Source organism: Plectropomus leopardus, chromosome 16 (assembly GCF_008729295.1).
Source record: "Plectropomus leopardus isolate mb chromosome 16, YSFRI_Pleo_2.0, whole genome shotgun sequence".
NCBI lineage: Eukaryota > Metazoa > Chordata > Actinopteri > Perciformes > Serranidae > Plectropomus > Plectropomus leopardus.
The window spans coordinates 29,307,494-29,329,452 of NC_056478.1; the positions used below are offsets into that span (position 1 = coordinate 29,307,494).

Consider the following 21,959-nt stretch of genomic DNA (forward strand, 5'->3'; position numbering starts at 1 on the left):
AATATTCTTAAATGGCCACTGAGAGCACTTTGTTTCTCTAATTACACTATGAACAACTTGCTCTAAAGTAACAAGTACTACCTGGTAGGCCTTTTTTAAGAGATAGTTTAACATTTTGCAACATACAGTACATCTGACTTCTTTCCCATAGTCAGGATAAATATCTTTGACCAAAAACCTTTTTAAAGATAGGGTAGAGTTGAGTATTGGTGATTTAACACAAGATTTTTGATAACTATCAGTAATGTGGATATAGTCCCTTATTTCTGTCCAGTTTTAAAAAATTCCATCACTTCACTGTAATGCGGCCTTTATAACCAGCAACAAACAAACCGAAAAACTAAGATGATATCTACATTACATTATTACAGCCCTGGGCAGGCGCACAGTATTTTTGGAACACTTCCAGTCATTATGCTAAGCTACCAATTAGCACAAAAAGCAAATTTGCATTTGATGAACCCCAAAAAATTAGGAAACTTAAAAGAGAGAAAAGAAACCCATTTTCTAGGTCAGAAATCATAACTACAGTGCGGAGCCCATTTGTTTTTAATATTTCAAGAACTTTCATAAAAACATTTTCCATTCTGTTTGCATGCAAACTTCACACCATAAAGGGGAATTCCTAAACTGCAGTGTCTCTAAACCAAATGGCAAATGATAAAAAAAACAAGTCAAAGTGTAATTGTAAAAAAACGGTTTGTTTAATAGTAAGACTGCTGGTGGCAGTGGGTGATTTCAGACTATATAACCAACGCACAATAATCAACATCTTCGAATCACAAACTACACACAACAATACAACCCATTTCAAAGTCCGTTTGTCTTGAAGTCCCACAGGGATGATTAAGACACCAGAGGCTGATGTCGCAAATTTACAGGTAACCTTTTGACTCAATAGTTGATAAAATAAAAACATGCTATATACTTTTCTATAAAAAAGACAAAAATTGTACAGATATTACAGTATTATTCAAAACAACTCTTTTTTTTCTTACTGGATGTGTAAAAAATATTTCAAATGTGGGGCACCATCCGCAGCAGATTTTACTCATCTAGTCCTGAGATTCTGCTTTACAAAAACAAGAAAAGGACATGTTTTAATTTTTACAATTTTACTGTGGGCTGCATGTCCTGCAGCTGTTTCAACATAAGGTCAGTGACACCCGAAAAGGTCTTGTCTATAATGATTTTGACCTTACTAAGTGATTTCAAATTCCTAGGGTTGCTGAACTTAACACAGGTGTCTTTGGTGTTCAGACTGGATGTTTTTCTCCCGGTTTCTGGTACATCAACTTTCGTCATCAGGGGATGGTCATTTTTATTTGACTGTTCCAGGAATTTTAAGAAAGACATTTCAAATCCCATTGGTTTAAAAGCGGCCAGTGAAGCACTCGGCTCAGTCACTGCCTCCTGGATTATGGCAGGGCTAGAGGACTCAGATTTATCTTCCTTAGTGTAAACTTCTTCAGTCTTGGTTGTCCGTGGAGTTTTCTTGCGTTTCACTATTTTTTCGATCAGTTTTCGAGGGCGTCCTCGTTTGCGTTTGAGCACCACAGAGCCAGAGCCATCTGAACTTTCATCATTTGATATCTTGCTGTCGAATACTGTAGAGGGGGACCCTGCTGCAGCCCTTTTGCGCAGGACAGGCTTTGAATATTCATATTCTCCTCCTTCCTGGCCAGTGCCAGTTTCTGCCATCACCTCGTTCTCTGACTGTTCAGAGGTGTTGTCTGATTTGGAATCGTCACTCCTGACGGGGCGGCACTTCTGCCTGGGGACCTTTTTGCAGAAAATAAAGTGACTCCTTTGCTGCTCCAGGTACTTCTCTGAAAGTCCGTGTCCCACGTAATGTTTTAAAATGCTTCGCTCTGATTTCATGACAGAGTCACAACCTTTAATCATACAGGGGTACTGCAGAGGAAACTTCTTCGTGCACATTGCAGATGCCTCAACTTTAGATTTTAAGGAGGGCTTTCCATATTTAGTCCAGTGATTGCTTTTTTTTGCCTTGCTGACTCTCTTTGTGTCACTTCCCTTCTGTACGATCTTTTTATTGCTCTCAATGTTTTCCTTCCCATTAATCGTCTTGTTGATTTGGAAATGCAAAGTTTTTGAGTTCTGCTTCATCCCGTCTTCTTTTATCTGCTGATTCTTTAGTTTAGGCTGGTACAGGTCCTGATGTTTCTTCATGACATGTCTGAGCAGGTTTGACTTTGTGGCATACGAACGATCACAGCCTTCAATTTCACACTCGAACAAGACATTTACTGTTACAGGTTTGGCCAACTTTATATCTTTATGCTGTTCTTTGACATGCCCTATATACTTCCAGAAAGCCGTAAAGGATGCTGGGCACCCTTGGTGGCTACAACTAAACTTGCCGAGCTTGATGGTGGACAAGACAGTGCCCACCTTGTCAAGACCAAATTCATGCAGCTGAAGATAATGCTGCACGAGGTTAGGAACTTCCTGAAAAACTCGGGAGCAGTCTTTGACTTGGCATCTGAACTCAGAAATCTGGGGAACGTCTGCCTCTGGTTCCTCATCTTCGTGCTCAGTTGTTTCATCCTGTCCCTCACTCTGGTCCTGCTCTTTGTTCACCTCCAAAGCCGACAGAGCAGACTGGTGAACTGCCCTGTAGTGGAGGATCAGATTGTGCTGGATAGTAAAGGCTGCCACACAGCCTTGATGAACGCAGCGATATGGTCTGTACGGACTCGTGTCACCACCTGAGTTGGGTTTCTTCTCCTTTGTCTTCTTGGCAATGTCTATTGCCTGCTTGTTAATAGCAGATTGTTTGTCAAGAGGTGGAAGAACATTAGCTTGAGCCGTGGCATACAGAGCCTGGGCGAGAGTAGCCGACATTTTGGGCAAATTGACTCCAACTTGCTGACTGGGCACCCTGGGCAAGATTTTTTGCGGCCCACGTGACCACTGTTGTGCTGCCATCCCAGCTTGTGCTGATAATATGGTTTCTGTGGAGGTATGGGCCTGCACTGGTGGAGCAATTGCTTGGTTGTGCACAGGAGCTGTTTGCAAAGGGTGAATGACTGTGGAGCGATTGTCATCTTGAAAATTCTGATTAGCTATGTCATTAGATGGGTAATTACATTTTACTGCATCTTGGGGTGCATACAGATGTGCTCCATTTTCCACTGATGAGGGAGTAGCTGTTGGGGTTTTAGCTGCAGGAGAAAGTCGGCTTCGTATAGCAGCAGTAGCAGCAGCATTGGCCTCTCTGCGCTTCATATCTAGATCTGCAATTTCTTTAGCTGATAATTTGTGCACCGACTGGTAGTGAGCACGAAGGTTTGAATTGCGAGTGAATCTTTTACTACATTTCAGACACTTGAAAGGAGCGTATAGGCCATACCTTTTCTTCACAACGTTCACCATCTCAAGTGTGTAGTTGTGAGCTTTAGAGAGGTGTTTCCAAAGTGCTTCACCTGACATCGAACTGTATGTGCAGTTTTCATTCTCGCAAGCAAATGGCTTGACTAAGTCCCTTGTAGATCCTGTTTTGATTGGGGTACTAATGATTTTTTGTTCCACAGGAGCTGGCATCTCAACAGACATTTCTCTGACCAAGTCAAGCCTTTCAAATGCACTTTGAATTTCTGTCATCCACTGTTGCTGGCTGGCAGATAACTGAGTGGGTTCAGGATCTGGATCATTTGCCAGGACACCTGTGGGGCTTAGTACATCCTGCTTCAGCAGTGTGGAGGACTCTCTGAAACCGGTAAAGCTTTCTGTGTTCAGGAGTTCTTCGATTTCACCAGAGGTTGCTGGGATGATTGTCAAGTTATCTTGTCCTTGACCAGCTGAGTCACTCTTTGTATCATCAGACATCTGATGAAGTCCAAAATTATCAGAAGGACTGCATAAAGGGCTAAAGGACAGGGGACTCTTTGGATTAGCATTAGGGTCAGTGTTGCTTGATTGACATACGCTGTTTCTACGCTGAAAGTCACCAGCCAAAATCTGCTCTCGCAGTCTTTTTTTAATATCATGATCAGCTGCCTTCCATTGCATCTCAGCCTGCTTGCCACTTGTTGATGCTGGACTAAGCTGACTGTCAGGTAACAGTGATTGCGTCACAGGGTTTGAATCTGGTGTCTGAACTGCTGTCTCAGAGTGATACCCTTCACTGGGGTTTGTAGGAACACTTCCAGGAGCAGCAGACGGAGGGTTTTCTGTGAGAATTTGAGAAATTAGCGGGTCTGGAAATTCACTACCAGCAAATGTATTGACACTAGGCTGAGGATAATGGGCTGTGCTGTATACATTGTCCTCTCGCTTCAGCAGGACATCTTCTGTGTGCTGTATGACTGAGCTCCCTGGCAAACGCTCACCAGCTAAAAATGGACCGCAAGGGTTTTGGAACATTGGCTGGGGAGCAGGTGCGTGCACAAAAAGATCGGACATGTTGGACTCAGCCATTATTTGTTTAAGAATGTCATCATTTGACTCACCATTCCCGAATACTGGCAGATTTTCTTGTGAATAGTTAGGGGTGGGGTAATCTTTTGTGGCTGCTGAAACTGGCAAATTTTCTTGTGAATAACTTGCAGAAGGGTAATCTTTTGTGGCTGCTGAAACCGGCAAATTTTCTTGTGAATAACTCGCAGAAGGGTAGTCTTTGGCTGCTGAAACTGGCAAATTTTCTTGTGAATAACTCACAGAAGGGTAATCTTTTGTGGCTGCTGAAACTGGCAAATTTTCTTGTGAATAACTCGCAGAAGGGTAGTCTTTTGTGGCTGCTGAAACTGGCAGATTTTCTTGTGAATAACTCGGAGTGGGGTAATCTTTTGTGGCTGTTGAAACTGGCAGATTTTCTTGTGAATAACTAGGAGGGGGGTAATCTTTTGTGGCTGTTAAAACTGGCAGATTTTCTTGTGAATAACTAGAAGTGGGGTAATCTTTTGTAACTGTTGAACCATTTGTAACTGACTGTAGAGGCTTCTCTTGATAAACAGCAGGAGGATCATAAGACAGCTGTGGCTCAGCGGTGCTAACTGTTGGCTCTGAATTGAGAAGGTCAAGAAATGATGATGGCAGGTCTGTGTTCAGTTCTGACTCTTCGTATGGTTTGCAGATAACACGCTTGGACAAATGGCCTCCGAGAGATTTGGGACTATCAAATTGTCTAAAACACCTGCAACAGACAAATTTGCCATCCTTAAGAATGGCTGGCCATTTGGTCCTACTGCTTTTTCTGGCCTTCTTTTGATTTTCAGCAGTGTTTTCAGAGACAACTGGACCATTTAGAGGTTGTTTGCTAGAGTCTTTTTGGCTTTTCTTGGATTTTTTAGGTCTCCCGTCTGGAGAGGATAAATTTGACTGCACATGATTTTGCACTGAATTATTTTTTTCTGGCACTTTGGAAGCAGAGACTAAACTGCTTTGCATCTGTGAGATATGTGGAGGAATTAGATCTGCCGCTTGTTGTGACAGTTGCTTAGCACGATCCATGTACAAGGGCATAACTGACTGGGCTCGATTGGCTACAAGTGGTGATGGCAAGGATTCTGCTGGTCTTTTCATTGTTGAGCCAAGCATAGAGCAAGATGGGACACTCAGAGGCAACGGAGCACTGGTAGAATCGACCTGTGGCATTCCTTGCATTATTGATGAGTAGACTTGGGAAGAGCCAGAGATCTGAATTTGCTGACTTCCGGGGGTTGGGTGCCAACTTTGACTACCTGGTGCTTGGGACTGAGTTGGTATTGGATTTGTATCACTTCCTAGCTGAGAGAGAACAATGGGATTTAAAACATTCTCCATCAGGAGTGAAGCACTCTGGTTGTGAGTTGGTATGGATGAGGTATGTAGAGTAGTACAGTTTATTCTTGCACCCATATTAATATAAGGAGTTGACTGGATAACATTCTGCCTCTGAACTGCGTGAACTGGTACTCTGTTCCCCTGCTGGTTCTGAACTGGGGTGACTGAACAGGGACGTCCAACAGTTGCTGTGCTTGGCGCTGGGGCATAGGTTACCTTGATTTTAGTGCGAGTGACTTTCCACTGCTCGTAGAAATCTGGGTGAACTGTTTTCATGTGCTTGGCAACACTTCTGTAGGAGCTGTAGTGCCTTGTACATGTTTCGAATGCACAGTGAAATCGCTCTCTCTGTCCTGGAGGGGGGACTGTGCTCATTGAGGATGTCACAGAGTTCTCTGATCTGTTACCAGTAAGTGGCTGAGGAGTTACTGTTGGAGGGAGTGGTTGTGTCATTGCTGGCCCTACAGAGTTCTGAGGCAGTGGTAATGGTAACAGGTTGCTGCTACACATTGGCCCTTGCTGTCCTGGCAAAGGTAAGCTGCAGTCGGGGCTGTAACTCGTTGATCCAGCATTTACATTCCCGGGGAACATTTGTGGATGTGACACGTAATTTGCTTCAAATGGAGGTACTGGTTGATTCTGTTGGGGTGGTTTCATATTATCGTTAGAATGACAACCCGAAACATGTTTGTGGGAATTTACAGGCTGAATCACAGAATTATTCAAACTGTGAGTCACAACCTGTGGCGGACTGGTGACTGAAAAAGGCGAATTTTGTGGTTCGTGTTTGACTCTGTATTGTCCCAAGTTCTCCATAGGTGCTTGTGAAGATTTGAGCAAACTCTCAATGGATGCTGACAGCCTTCCATTACTTGAATTACTCTCAGAGTCCCAGTGTTGTTCGGAATTCTCATGTTTAAGGGGAGTGCTACTGGTAAGCATTTGTTGAATTAGTGAAGGGCCAGGCTGTGCATTTTGGGGATTCTGCTCAGTAGATGGCCTTTGCTTTTGTTTAGTGGCATGCGCCTCCTGGTGCAAATCCAGCTGCTGTTGTGTATGAAATACCTTTCCACAGTCTGCAACTTTACATGTGAAAGTTTTATAATGTTGTGCCTCATGGTCATAGAGTTTGAAGGCCTCGTTGAAAATCTTTCCACAATTTGGAAACATGCACCTGGCCTTAAAAAAAGAATGTGTTTTTCTGTGTATAAGAAGCTCAGTGTTGGACAGAAAGCTTGCCTTACAGTTCAGCTGTATACAGATGTAAGGTTTCACGCCACAATGGACCTGTAAATGATCATTAAGATGGGTGACATTAACAAAGTGACGGCGGCAGTACTGGCAAACAACCTTTTTGCTCTGCATTTCAAGGAAAGTCTTCGCTTCCTCGTTGTCACCATGACCTTTAATGTGAGCAATGAGATTTTTGAAATATTTGAAGCTCCTTTTGCATTTTCCAACAGGGCACACATTGTCCTCACTACTCTCCGTCTCACTCTTAGCCAGTTTGTCCTGAACATTCGGACTCAACCCCCCATTTTGCACTGATAAATCCCCATTTTCATAAGGTTTGTTTTCTGTCTTGGCCTGTAACGCTGCCATTACAGGGGCAGCGGTTTTAGGATTAGCCAACTTCTTGTTTGTTTTCAATGCAGTCAGTCTCTCCTTGCACGACTGTTTAACATGCGATGTTACATGGGGAATCAATGTGTCTTTTGAGGAAAAGGTTTGAGCACATATTGGGCAGCTGTACACTCCGCCTCTCAGATGAGTCTGTGCATGGCGTACAATCCTGTGGCCAAGAAACTCTTTGTCACACAGCACACAGTACTGCATGTACACCTGCCAGTTTCGGAACCTGGCAGATATGAAACCTTTTTCTCTCAGTTTCTTCATTTCTCGGTTTTTCTGTTTCTTGTCCGTTATATCTTTTAGTTCATAGGTGCCACTCACTATGTGGTCTGGGACATTATTATACCCCTCCTGACTGAAAAAGTCCTCCTCTTCTTCAGGATCCTCAGTATCATTCAGCAAGTCAATGGATGATACAATTGAAGCCTCCTCACCCATTAGTCCTAGACAATGACGCTTTAATGTTTTCCAGTCCCAGAATTCCGGGTCAAAAGGCCACTGGGTTTTAAAAACCAGCAGGAGCTCGCAGCGTAGAGAGTTGGGAACAGGCATGTTCTCCTCCTCTAGTTTTTGATCTGGTTCATTGTAAAGAGTCTCCACAGCGTAGTATGAATCCACTGTGGGCTCCAAGAGGAACTCAGTCAGCTGGCAGGCTCGCTTGACTTCCAGGTCAGTGGGAAGCAAGCAGGAAATAGTCTTACACACAGTGGCCTTGGTATTCCCATCATTTGATGCCATTCGCAGAGCCCTTATGCACATTTCGATACACACTGGAAGTCCAACGCTGTCAATCTATGAAAAAGAGAAAGCAGAGTAATTAAAACTGCTAAACGCATGAGGTACTGGGCACTGGGATCTGTTAAGGGAAAACACCAACTAAATTAATAATTCCTATGTTATTTTCATGGCTAAAAACGTTCAGTCAATATTTGTGACCATGCTTCTCTCTCTCAAAGCCAGAGGTCAGAGAAGCAAGTCTCAACCTTGCAATTACTATGAGGTCTGAAAATGCTACACAGATGATGAATGTGAATGAATCAGATTCTACAGATGCACAAATTGTTTGTTTTCTTAATTATACACACATGGGCTTTATTCTACTGTGTAGTTCTGAGTTCTCAAACAGAAAAAAAAATCATCATAGATTTAGAACATTCCCCTGGTTGCTCTTGCTGTCATCTAGAACATCTTCCACCTTTCATTGACTATGGAGCTGCCTAAGACTTTATACTTGATGACATAGCAAATTTGAGTCTTACCAGTTTTAGATTTGAAAGAGTTGCTCATGTTTCCAAATATTTTTGGACTGTCTTCATCCACAGAAATTAAGACAGATTTTGGAAACTGGTGTAGTTACCCTTTAATCCCTTAACACCTTGGTCAACGTCCATTTTCTTGTGATGTGTTCAGGCACCATTCACAATCATTTTAATCTCTGAAACCTGAGTTAATTGATTTCTTTCAAAAACATGGCAAAAAACATAATGAGCAACTTCACAAAAAATGTCCTGCGAATTACATAAAAATAGATAAATGAAAAGATGAAAAGTAAATGACCTGAAAATAAGCTGTTATAATAACTTTGTGTTGGCATTTTTTCACTCTCAAACTGAGTCTTCTTACAAATCAATTGTGAATCACATTAAAAACATTGTTATCCATGCATACAGAAATGCCCTTAAAAAGCTTACATGCAATGAGCATTTGATACATCTTGTTTGTCAGTGGCCCCAAACTTTGATAATACCATGCGACCGACTGACCTCTGATTGGATGACCTTGATGAGGAACAGGATGTGGTAAACGGTTTTGGAAAGCAGGGACATCTGGCGGCATCTGTCAAGAAAGCCCTGCTCTGATGGCTCCAGTCGCTTCAGCAGCTTACTCCAAAACAGAGTCAGCTCCCTGGTTAGAGGAACGAGAATTCATTGCCCAATTATTGCATTTATTGTCACAATATCTATCAAAGCTCATAATGACCATCAGCCTCTGAGTATTGCCCCATTTATCAAGAACACAAAGTGACACAAACACTTTATAGAAGAGCATTATCAGCCAAGGACACAGACTGTGGCTTAACATGACATACTAATTATGTGCAAGTGATTTAACATTTGCAGGTGGTACATTTGAACTCACTGAACAACCAACTGAACCGTTTTTTTTAGCTGAAGCTGCTACATCGATCTAGGTGAAAATGATATTTTTTGTTGTTCATTTTTAGTGAACTAGTTTTAGTATAAACTGTGAAGGATTTTAATTTTTTGTGACTGAGAATGTTAAACTTTAAAACTACTCCGATGTGGAATTGTGATAATGTTTCTTTTTTATAGTGTTCTCTACTTTTATTGCAATGCTACACTAAGTGAATCTGAGAGCGATTTCTGAGGAAGTGTTGGTTTGTTTACTTTTTTAATAAACAAAACAAAAACAATAACAAATGTTACAATAAGTGGAATTGTAATAAGAGCCTATTAAAATATTAGTAATAGTATGTTCATTTTGTTATTTTGTAAAAAAAAAAAAAACATTAAGGAACTGTTACTGTTTGGGAGCACACATTTTTCTTGAATAGCATTGCAGAGCTATAAAATCGCCAAGAATATACACTGGATTCATTTTAATAACTTTTAAGTACTTGATGTGTGTATTGTGCTTCTGTGTTATTCAGGTAACTACAAGTATTGCATCAGGACTCAGCACTAGCAGATACTCAAAATCAAATGACTTCGATGGGGATTTTAAAAAAATGTAATAAGGACATCCCTCCCTGAACTTTTTTCCCCAGTATGATGTGTGTCGATGTTTCTTTACACCAGCAGCATATTACATTTTGCTTGAAAGGCCCATTAATTAATCTAAAAGATAAACTAATTCTGAAAAACATAAATCAATTTAGAAAAATTCAATCAACTGCACTCAAACATATTTGTTGGTGGGATAAAAAACAACCTTATTAACAACCTTATTCTTTCTTTTTAAGACAGGTGTAGATGCTGAGACTAATAAGTTTTATTGTCATTAAATTTTGCCCTGTAATATGGATCTCCTCCTCCCTTTATATAACAATAAAACATGTAAAGATGAGCATCAAATGTGCTGGCTTCTGTTTTCTTACCAAGCACAGTATGTATCTTCTTGGAGGAGCTGTCGGGTCAGGAAGGCCGAGCATAAGGTGAAAGCTGCCTTCTCGTCTCCGTCTGACTCCAGGTTGCAGATCATCTCTAAAGCGTCGCGGCAATCCTCCTTTGAAAGCTGGACAGATAGATGCCATGTATACAGTTAATGGTTTCACTGGAAAAAAAATTAGCAGCACCCCAAAAACTAAATCATCCAATATTTCCAAAGTATCAGGAGGCACTATGAATGCCTCCAGTGTGAACGTCACACAAATGGCTTTTGAATATGGTCTGCCATCTGGTGGACAAGAAACGTGTTACAGTAAAGTCCTGTATGTACTGTAAACAGTTAAACTGAGTAACAACATGTGGCAATGTTGCAATGTTAAACTGGTCTGCTTGAATCAGATGTTAGCGGTGTAACACTAAGTGTTTATCCCGAAGGGATGCGAAATCCTGCGTTTGATTTGCCCTGTAACCCAAACAATTACTGTCAAAATATCTTGTCAACTATTTGTATGAAACAAAAAGGCTTTTTGTTATTGTTGTTTTCTTTCGACTGTAGCATGCTAGGTGACTTTGCCCATTGACCTGGCTGACCTGGCTAAGATTCGCCTAAATGCATGACAACGTTGTTCCAATACAGCTGGGTACATCTGTGGATACAATTTTTAAAAAATCAATTTACACGGACATCACCTGAACGTTTCAATTAGAGGAACAAGGTGAAAACGGACTGAACAGGGAGTCTGGCAGCCTCATACTGCAGATTCTGACCTTGCCGAGGTATTAACCTAAGCCAGAGAAATGGTGCTCAAACTGTGGGGCGGAACCCCTGGAGGAGCACAGAGCCACTGCAGGTTGGGCGTGAATAACAGGGAAAAACATATGAAGTGAAACAAAGTTGGATGAATATGATGTATGGAGAGACAATAAACTAGAGGTTGCTGATGAAATCATGTTAATCTTAACTAAACTCAAAAATGAATCCTTTTATATTGGTTGCTTTCCTAATTACTGTTGATGCTTGAAAAAACTGGATTTACCGCCGTGTGCTGTTATGCCTCCACGCACAAGTCAAGTTGAACTTACAGTTTGCTTCCATGTCTTTGAAAACTTAGATGCTTCACACACATTTTCCTCCTGGCAGCACAGAAGATCTATACAATCAGCTCAGTTTCAAGATGGACACCAAGGGTTCTTGAGTCATAGCCAAAAAGTTAAGTTTCATGAGGTCACTGTGACCTTGACCTTTGACCACCGGATTCTAATCATTCATTCTTTAGTCCAAGTTGGGTAAACTCCTTCAAGGCCACCTTTAGATATTAAGGTCACTTAGACTTTTATTTTTGACCACCAAAGTTTTATCAGTTTGTCCTCGAGTCCACTCGAATGTTTGTGCCAAATTTGAAGAAATTGCCTCTCGGTGTTCTTGCGATAATGTGATCACAAGAATGAGACCGACGAGGTCACAGTGACCTTGACCTTTGACCCCCCAAAACTAATCAGTTCATCTTTTAGTCCCAGCAAATATTTGTGTCAAATTTGATGGAATTCGCTTGAGGCATTTTTGATATATATCGCATTCACAAGAATGAGACAGAGGTCACCAAAACCTTGACCTTTGACCACCAAAATCTAATAAGCTCATCATTTAGTCCAAGTGAATGTTTCTGTCAAATCTAGAGAAATTCCCTTGAGGCGTACACAAGAATGTGCTGTCCAGCCGACCTGACAACCGAAAAACATAAGGCCTCGGCCCTCGGCTATCACCTGCATGGAAGCATCAAAATTGCTGGCCGGAGGAGCACAAAGCTTTTTTGGTTCCTGAAGGGAACCCAACTGTGACCCCAAAACCAAAACAAAGGTTAATGGATTTTATGTACACTGAGACTGGTCGCTAATACAACACCACTGGGTGTGATTACAGCCTTTCTGCATAAGTAAGCCTTTTCCAAACTCTTTCTTGTGCTTCAAGTCAGCAAACTCAACCATCCCGCTCCACCCACCTCGCCCATCAGCTGGTCCTGTTCTGAGGTAGCACAGAGGCACACGAGGTACATCTGCTTAAAAGATCCCTTCCCTTGGAAGGCAGGACAGTCGTAGCACGCCTTCGCCAGCAGTAAGGCCTTCCCCGACTCATTCTCCTTCATCAGCTGCTTCACTCTCATCTCCAACAGCACCGGTCCTTCCTGCACCAGGAACTCCTCCACTGAAAAACAATGGACAATCAGATTTTTATTTATTTTTTAACAGATTTTTAAAATGTATTCAGATTTTTCTCAACTAAGTTTTTAGTCAAGTGTAAAGCTATCCCTTTAAATACATGACCAAGTGCATCATTTGTTACCCTGCATTCAAGACCATACATCATTTTTCTAATATTTTTACTCTTACTGCTGCTCGTCAGTGCTCCTGACAAAACATGTCGTATTTCAAAGTTCCTCATACCAACTCTGAACCAGTAAGGAGTGGTTTCCACTACTATGCACATTACTGCTTAAGGGGACAAGCAACACAGCCTGAAGTTCAAAACACTCAACACACTCTTTACTGGCTTATATTTCTGGTAATATGTAAGACAGGTTCAATTAATATGGCCGTGTGTGTGTGTGTGTGTGTGTGTGTGTGTGTGTGTGTGTGTGTGTGTAACAGTTGTTTTGAGTGAATAAACTTTCTTGCTGTGATCTTGTGCATATTACTTTTCACAACTTCACAACAGATCTTGATTTCCTAAATACAGGGTTCCTGCAGCTTAAGGCAAGGTAGACTTCAGACTTTTCTGGACTATTTCAATGCCACTTGGAACAGTGTCAAAGAAAAATGTTCTAATTTAATTTAAATTTATTTTGCCCAAACATTTACTGTAGCAAAAAATACGACTTTTGAGAATAAAAATTTAGAGGATCCATGTTAAATGTTAAAAAAACAATCATGTTTAGTGTGAAACACATGAAGACAATTAACATGTACTACAATAAAAGTATCTATTTAGTTTCCTAACTGAAGTGGGGAATATCTGGCATTTCTGGACAGTTTGGTGGGCAATATTGTGTTTCTCAATCTGCATGTGAAATTCCACTAACTGCATTCCCATCATGACGAGTTTAAGAAAAGGGATTTATTAAAATTATTTAACAAAAAAAATAGATGTTGCCAATCATTTTGAGATTTTACAATGCAACGTCAGGAAAAAACAGTTCATAACCTCTTATTTACTATGTATGAGCATTTTTAAGACTTTGGAAAAAACAAGTTAAGTCAATTTTATACTAATTAAGCCCTTAATTTTAGATTACTTTAATGCCTTTTAAGACTTTTACAGGATCTGCAGGATCCCTGTGAATAAATTCATCCCAACTGTTTGTCTAGTAAAAAATAATCTCAATCTCATCCAAAAATAATCTTACAAATCAGTCAAGAACAGAAATTCTGTTTCTTACAAGATTGTGACAATGAAATTATGATTAAAATATCTGTTATTGTGGAACGCCATCTGCATTTCTGTGTATTTTGTTGCATAAAGTATATGTTGACAAGCCTTCAAAAAGCCTTCTGAAGAGAAGACTCCCTGCAGCACGGTGAATGTGCAGCATGGTAGTTGTGGAGTGTTTCTTGTAATGTGTGATGTTTCATTTGTGCCAAACGTGCCATTTGGTGTCACGGCAAAAAAGGTCAAATTTGGTCTCATGTGACCATACAGCCTTCTGCCACTTTGTTTCAGTCTCCCACATATCTTCTGGCAGAACACAGAAGGCAATTACATATCTGACTAAATGCTAACATTTAATCTGAACTGGAAGGCAACTGAAATTACTTTTTAGTTCTTTCATTCTGTAGTCAAAAATCATTTCAATGCATTATTAACTCTTGGGGCCTGATTTAATATTTTGAAGCTGAAAATGCTTTACCTCTCTATTACTAGAGATACTCACATAAACAAACACTAACATATACACGCCTCTCTCCCTTCATTTTTTGGTCCAGAAAAGACACAGACTTGTAGGAACTATGAAAACCACACAGGAGCTCACCTTGGTCAGCCTGCAGGCTTTCCTTGGACAGAAGGCCTTGCAGGGTGCTGTTGATCCAAACCCCATCATACTGGCCCAGGGCGAAGAGCAGGGACAGCTGGGTGATTCCACTCTCCTGCAGCTTACTGGAAGCAAACTACATGACAGGAGAAATCTATGAATTTAAGTAAAAAAGCAGACACTATGTGACCATCTACAGTCTACTGAGTAATTTTAGTTTGAACGGCTATTTCCTCATTTGAATCTGAACACCTGAGATTGGTGTGTAATGCAGGTTTTGGACAAAAACTCAGATATTTCAACTCCAAATTTAAGATAGGAGTAGCATTTACATCATGTTAATCCTGGGGCTGCCCCTTGAAATTTGGACATTCAAATCATAAGCCGGATTGGTCCACAAAGACTGCTTCAAGTTGAGCAGTCCCTTTTTGCAATTTCTGCAGGACAGTGTGCTGTGCAGTGTACTTCTGGAGACATACTGGTCCCAAGATTTTGCTGCAGGGTGAACGCTCTTTACTTTCATGCTAATCTTTGATACAAGCAGTTGTGGAAGTGCAGGCAGTGGCACTTAGTGGCACAGAGGGAGTAAGCGGCCGCGCTGTAAGGTGAGGAAGGGGTCAGTTTACAACTCATAGCTAGTTCAACAACACGTTCTCAGGCTCTTGTTTGACATCTAGTGTTGGCAAAACTTTTGTTGTGTGTTTGCGATCCGTCGTTGACTTGTTTACTATATGAGGTGGATGCTGCTGTCACACTAACCGTCCTTGTAAGCCCTGTTCAAACTGTAAAACTTTATATATACAAAAAAACAAAAACAAAACTAAATAAAACAAAAGACAATGCGGGTACCCGGTAGCTCAGTGGATAGAGCGGGCGCCCCATGTACAAAGGAAATGTCTTTGTGGCAGTGGTCGCAAGTTCACTTCCAGCTCTTGGCCCTTTGCTGCATGTCATTTCATGCCCTCTCATGCTTACATTTCGTCTTTCGTCTTCGTCAAACAAAGGCAAAAGTCGAATACATAATCTCAAACCCCTCACATAGGTATTTGTACTGAACTGCTGAATCAGATTCGATTATTCTGATAATTCTGAGTCGGGTACAGCCCTACTCAATCCCTTTTATACTGTTGAAACAAAGGAAGTTATCAGGTGAAAGACTTTACTTTTGAAACTGGCCGTGACATTTTTAGAAACAAATCCCGGTTCTTTCTTAAGTGAGAATCCTTGATGTTGCTGATGCTGTGGTCCTACTTGACGCCAACTACTACTGCCATTATTATTAGTCATACCTCCATTATTGCTATAGACATGATTGCTATTGCCACTACAATATTTGCATGTAATATTATAAATAACACTACAAAAATACATTTATAATTTTTTTTGGTTGTAGGTTATGTTATTACTATTTTTGTTGCTGTGCATCTTAACCCCTCCCGCTTTCATTTTGTCATCTACTGTAATTTTATTGTTCTTTATGACATCTATTGCATGTCTGTCACTCCTAGAAGAGGGGTTCCTCCTTAGTCGCTGTTCTGAGGTTTATTTTTTCATTTCAGGTCCATTTTTTCTTTCCGTTTAAGGGTTTGTTTGGGGGGTGTCCATAGTTGCTGTGAGGGTCTGAGGCCAGAGTGATGTTGTAGGCTGTAAAGCCCTCTGAAGCAAATTGTTATTTGTGATAAGGGGCTTTATACATAAAATTGAATTGAATTAGCTTTACCTGCACAGACGTCTTGAAATTTTTCCATAAGCCAACTGGAACATCAATCTTCAGTGAGAGCAAAAGCTCGACAAAGCTCCTGCAGAACAAATGGCAGTCAACAAAAACACAACATTTATGTTTGAGCACTGAAACTTTGATCAAATTAACAAAGAAAGCTATAATAGCTTTTGTAAGAGGGTGGCATTCTGCACAGTGATTACTGACGATGGGGCTGAAGCCAGAATCTTATCTGCTAATTATTTCATCTTTACTAGCAATACTTACAGCGAGAGCCTCTCAACCACAAGAGGAACATTTTCACACTGCAGAGAGAGGTGCGGAGAGGCCTCGGCATAACTCAGCAGGGCCACTAAGTACACTTCCACCAATGGCAGAGGTTCTTCCTCTATCCTCCAACGGCCTGCATACTCCAGAAGTGTCTACAGAGAGAGAAACACAGTCATTTCCTTACTAAACAACATTAAAAACTCCTATTTGCATGGTAAACTTTTGTACCAGTTCGGAAAAAAATAACAGAAGGCTGACTATTTTGCACAAGCAGCAACAACCATCAGGGCTGAACATACAAAGAAATGACAAATTCCACCGATAGCAAAACAAAAGGTTCAACAGAAAATCTAAGAAGACTGCTTACACTATTTGTTGACAAGGGATGTTTGTAATATTGTAGACCATCAAGACTACCGAGGTATGATCCAATTTTAACTGTTTGCCACATGGCTATGTCAGCATTCATATCACATGCTAAAAATGCCCAAACGTGTTTCAACAAAACACCACAGAGAACACAGTCAGTATGTTAACATGATAGAAAAGGTGGAATTATTGTGTCAGTCACACACCCAGGAAATGCAACTGGACATTGAGCTACTCCATCATGTAAACACCTCAGTCAGACTTTAACTAGACTCTGCATTATGCGTGTGCACCCTGTCACCACGCTGGCCTGCCATAGTCTTGGTTATTAATGGGAAACACTGTTATATGTATGTGACACAGTTGTGATTGTGATTGTGATTTAAAAAAGTGAAAAATGCTAATCACAATTTCCCAGAGCTGCAAATGACGAGTTCAGTTTTTTTCTTTTGTCTAATCAACAGTCCAAAACCCAAAGACTCTTCAGCTACCATCGTACATGGCAATAAAACAACAGCAGATTCTCAGGAACCAGCAAAGGTTTGACCTTTTTGCTTGAAAATGACTGACACCATTAATCACTCATCAAAACCTTTAAAAATTAATGTTCATTCTATCGACTAATAGATTAATGAACTGATTGTAGTTCTAGTCTGATTGTCTGACCACTTGGGTTACTTAAAGAAGCATTTCACCGATATGAAGAGAGTTTTCACATAAAACTAGCAGGAGAAAAAGGCAAAGACTTTTGAAATTATTGCTATATGACCAGAGAAATCAGAGAAAAAGGGCACTTTTGCTCAAAAGGGCAGAAAGCATGGATCTATTATAAATAGCAGAAAGCCTATAACTACCAGAATGCATCAAGCCTGACCAGACACGCCCACTAGTGGGAGACATAATGTGGACTGGTCTAGGTTAAACAACGGTGGCCAGCAATCTTGTGTTACAGTTGAACAATACGCCAAAAAATTTGTTTCTGAAACATTTGAAGCAAAAAATATGCAACTATGTAACAGAATCTTAGTTTACATTTGATCGGTGCTGCGTAGTTTTACCATTTGACAGGATTTTGTTCCAAATTTGAGAGAAATAAAGGCAGCGGGTAACTCTCTTGATAAGCTGTATAGATCCATGCTGTTGGCTGCAAATATGCCAGAAAATGCAGAAGTACAGCGTGTAGTTCGAGCAACAGCCCAAGAGCCGGCGAAACTCCTCCAAATGACACATTTTACATCATCTGAAGGAGTTTTGCTGTGGGGGGAGAAGGGATAACTGGGCACTGATTAGAAGGGAAGTTTACCACAGTTCATCTGCACATACAACCCATTAGGGCTGTAATGATCCAGTGATCTGTATCAATATATCGATGAAATGAGCAACGATCCCGCAACATCAATGCAAAGTGAAAACACTGATCCATATCATCCTCTTTCAGATGCACCTTAACTTTGAAATTCTGTGTGACCATCACACAGTGACGGACAGATGATGGCGAGCAGACAAGAAAAGGATGATGAGGATAATGTTATTTACTTGGGAATAAAACATCAGTGTGAAAATGTTTCATTTTTGGAAAAACTGCGAGTCAACAGACATAGCACACATCATTATGTAAACAAAAGCTGTACTCAGGAGACATGACGTACAAGACGGACATCTCACTTTGCCAACCTTTTTGTGACAGTGACATTAGCTGCTCTGTTTCAACGATGTTCAACGGAAAAACCATGCATGCAGACTGAAATTCAGCGGTGCTGTTTTGTTGGAATATGCAGTGACGTAAACCAGCAGTGAGTAAGAGAAAGCATAAATAATACACGTTAATTGGTTAAATTATAAATACAAGAAAAGTCAGCTAGCCTCTCAGCTAATTTATGCAATGTAAAATGCCATAGGCTTATGCTAATAACATTGACAAGGAAAGCCTGACTTACAAAAAACAGTTGCTTGTCATGACCTCGACAGTTATTATTGAACCAAGTTTTATAATTCTGTCAAAAGACCTTCTTGTTAATCCATATTTTGAGGATGTTGGGAGAAGTTTGTGTTCGAGTCAGATAGCCCTGAAGTTTAAGGAAAAGGATCGTTATTTGAATTAAAATAAAAACCTTTTTTACCAGAAAGTATTTTCAAAAGAATGAACCAGTTTTTCATCTTTTTTTGGTATGTTATTTTCTGTCCAAAAGCAAAATAAAACAAAAAAAAAAGGTTGGCAGCTTCCTCTGTAACTAACTGTGTTAAATGGGCATATTATATCAGCTCATATTGATTGCAGGCCCTTAAATTGAGTTGAAGTCATATTGAGGCAGACTTTGTGACATTGCCAATATTGTATCCTTGTCCACAGTATGAATATAACATCGTATTGTGACGAAACCAGTGATTCACACCGCTACTACCTACTACATTGTTTTGATTCAAAACTGGTTGAAAATCAATGAAATATCCCTTTCCGTTGTGTATCTGTGTCCACAGATCTCAGCTGAACAAAATGTTAACAAAACCAATGGCAACTATGGGCAACACCACAACAACAAAATCAATATTCTGAAAAACAGCAATTTTCATTGCAAAAAATCCAAACAAACAAAAACATAAGAAAGCAGTGATGTGGTGGTCAACAGCACAGGGTTTCTTAAATATTTTCATAACCAAGACCTGTTCAGTTATCAAGTACATACATGTATGCACATATGACTTGCACGATTAAAACATCAATATACTGCATATACACTTTACAAAACCCCTCTTGACATTCAGTTTATTCATTTGCAATTTGTGCCATAACTTTCATCTTGTGAACTGTATCTTATACTCACTAATTAAGAAAAACCATAGTTTCCTGAGAGACAACTACAGAAAACAGCACATTAACTCTTAATATCCAGAATTTCACAGTTCAGACTCTACCACTGATGTCTATTTAATAATTTGGTTTGAGAATTTACTTAACCCTTGGAAACCTGAGAAAAAATGGCTTTTTTTTTCAAAACATGAGGAGAAGGCAGCAGGCATCTTTAGAAAAAAAATAACTGTACAGGAAAATTACCTGAAAATCAGCACAAAAACAAACAAGCAAAATAGGAAAGTTAAAACAAACAAAAAGAAAAAAACAAGGGTATGACTTGAGAAACTGCTTAAAATATATAACAATTCTGTAAAAATAAAATGTATAATAATTATTATTATAAGTTTTCTCTACATTTCTATCTTTTTCTTTCAAAATTCAAATAATTTTCTAATTTTCTAAATCTAAATTTCTTTTTCCTGTGTATTTCTTGCCAAGTCGCTCAGTGCTTTTTCTCCAATGTTTTTGAAAGAAATCAAACCAAGTTGTTCTGAGTTCAAAGGTTTAAATACTTGTGAAAGGTGTCTGCAGCAATGATCAACTCTAGCCAATAAGATTATTTGTGAATGCATTTATCTCTTTTTATCAATACTGTTCCTCCATGTGACCTTGTAACTCGTTTCCTTTCAAGATCAGATTATACCTTTGTACCTACATTTAATTTTTTCCGTCAAAACTCTAGGTCTCGCTTTGAGCTCCGTTTCTCGAGACCCTGGGCATGTTTCCTTTCACCAGATCCCCTCACCCAAAAAATGGGAGTCGAGCTGCATGGTGCAGATCCGCCCTCCCTCTACACTCTCCGATATAGTCGCACAGCTCGCTGTGTTACTCACATCTCTCTGTAGCAATAGTGTAGTGCAGCTGGCCTGCTGATGGGGAGCGTGCAGGACTCAGGGGAACCTGGCTGTATTGGATGTTCTATTGTTTAAATGTGCAACTTTGGTGAAAAAAAACGGCGTGCCTCCCGTGCAAACGCGTGCGTTCCGTTTGGCACGTACACACGCGAAAACCATCGCGGGAAAAACCCACAAATCCCTGCGGTTCTCTTGTGAGGGCTCGTCAAATTCGCTCCATTTCACGTAAGGTAGTAGTAAAGGTCACGCTGTTGTTATTGTTGACATCGAAAATGTGGGGCAATGACTTCAACAAAACCGTTACAAAGCGGGACCAATGCAATTAGCGAGCGCGAGAGCTACATTACCACTATAGTCAATCTGCAAAATTATGCTCACGTGCACGCGCATGTAGCCAAACATACCAGGCTAAAAGCTAATACTGGCTAACTGCAGGTAGTGGCTGGTAACAGGAAATAGTTAACTTTGCTACAATATGACAAACATGGAATCAGGTCAGTGTTAATCTTTTACAACTCTACAGATACCTACATATATATTTATATATCTACATGAATTTCAACGCAAATTACATGACGGTTTACTCGCCTTCCCTCCTGCAGACACGGGAGCTAGCGTGTGCTAGGAGCTAACGTAGCTGAGGTAGCATACATTGAGTTCTACATCTTCTGCTTTGCCGGTTAGCCGGTTAGTAAACTTTAACCACTGCATGCGGTTTTATTGTGGAATTGTTAACATTGCACAGCTCGAAGCCGCTCTTTATGGACTCTCCAGGAGCCAGGATGTAACGTTACCTTTACTGTCAATGCTAGCAGGCTATCCTGTTGGCTAACGTTAAATATGCGAGGGGGGAATAACTTACCCTGCAAAACTCCTGGCAATACTCAGAGGAGGACTCCACCGAAGACTCGCCGCTTTCGTTAACCACGACTGTTTGCAGATCTAGTAACCGCTGTCTGAGTTCTCCTATCGTTTCACTGATACCGTTCTCAGGACTACGGTCCTGCTCGGCCTCCTCGTCCGCCATCTTCACACCCAGCTCCAGCGCGTAGCACCGCTGCGTAACTACGTATGTAACGATGGAACGTTCCATACGTTCGCAGCGCGAGGCGATGTTTACGCAGTGATGGTTGGGTGAGGCTTCACCAGGATTACTCTGAATATTGATGAATGTAATAACTTTACTGCGCTTTTCCTACATTTATTTCAACAGAAAGTAAACAGCTCCCCGCTGTAACTCTTTAAAAAAACGTCACTTTCCTTGTGCTGATTTCAGACACCCTTCACAAGTATTTAACCCTTTGAACCTCGAGCAAATTAGTA

The 21,959-nt window shown here is 40.6% G+C and overlaps 1 protein-coding gene across 1 annotated transcript; it reads right to left on the minus strand.

Moving 5' to 3' along the window:
• Positions 1 to 681: 681 nt before the first annotated feature.
• On the minus strand, positions 682 to 21,670 carry znf292b (zinc finger protein 292b). The gene is made up of 8 exons (XM_042503028.1): positions 21,499 to 21,670; positions 16,560 to 16,714; positions 16,293 to 16,371; positions 14,573 to 14,708; positions 12,548 to 12,750; positions 10,538 to 10,674; positions 9,183 to 9,324; positions 682 to 8,211 (listed from the first exon to the last, which is right to left on the minus strand). The coding sequence occupies exons 1-8, from the start codon at positions 21,661 to 21,663 to the stop codon at positions 1,108 to 1,110; spliced, it is 8,121 nt and encodes a 2,706-aa protein (XP_042358962.1). The 5' UTR covers positions 21,664 to 21,670; the 3' UTR covers positions 682 to 1,107.
• Positions 21,671 to 21,959: the final 289 nt, after the last annotated feature.

Bases quoted from the DNA above. Each gene is read 5' to 3' on its own strand.
- znf292b (XM_042503028.1), bottom strand. From the start codon at position 21,663: ATGGCGGACGAGGAGGCCGAGCAGGACCGTAGTCCTGAGAACGGTATC. The intron at 12,751-14,572 runs GTGAGCTCCTGT...ATTGTTTTTCAG, and splicing joins AAGCCTGCAGGCTGACCAAG to TGGAGGAGTTCCTGGTGCAG. The intron at 9,325-10,537 runs GTAAGAAAACAG...TCCTCTAACCAG, and splicing joins GAAGATACATACTGTGCTTG to GGAGCTGACTCTGTTTTGGA.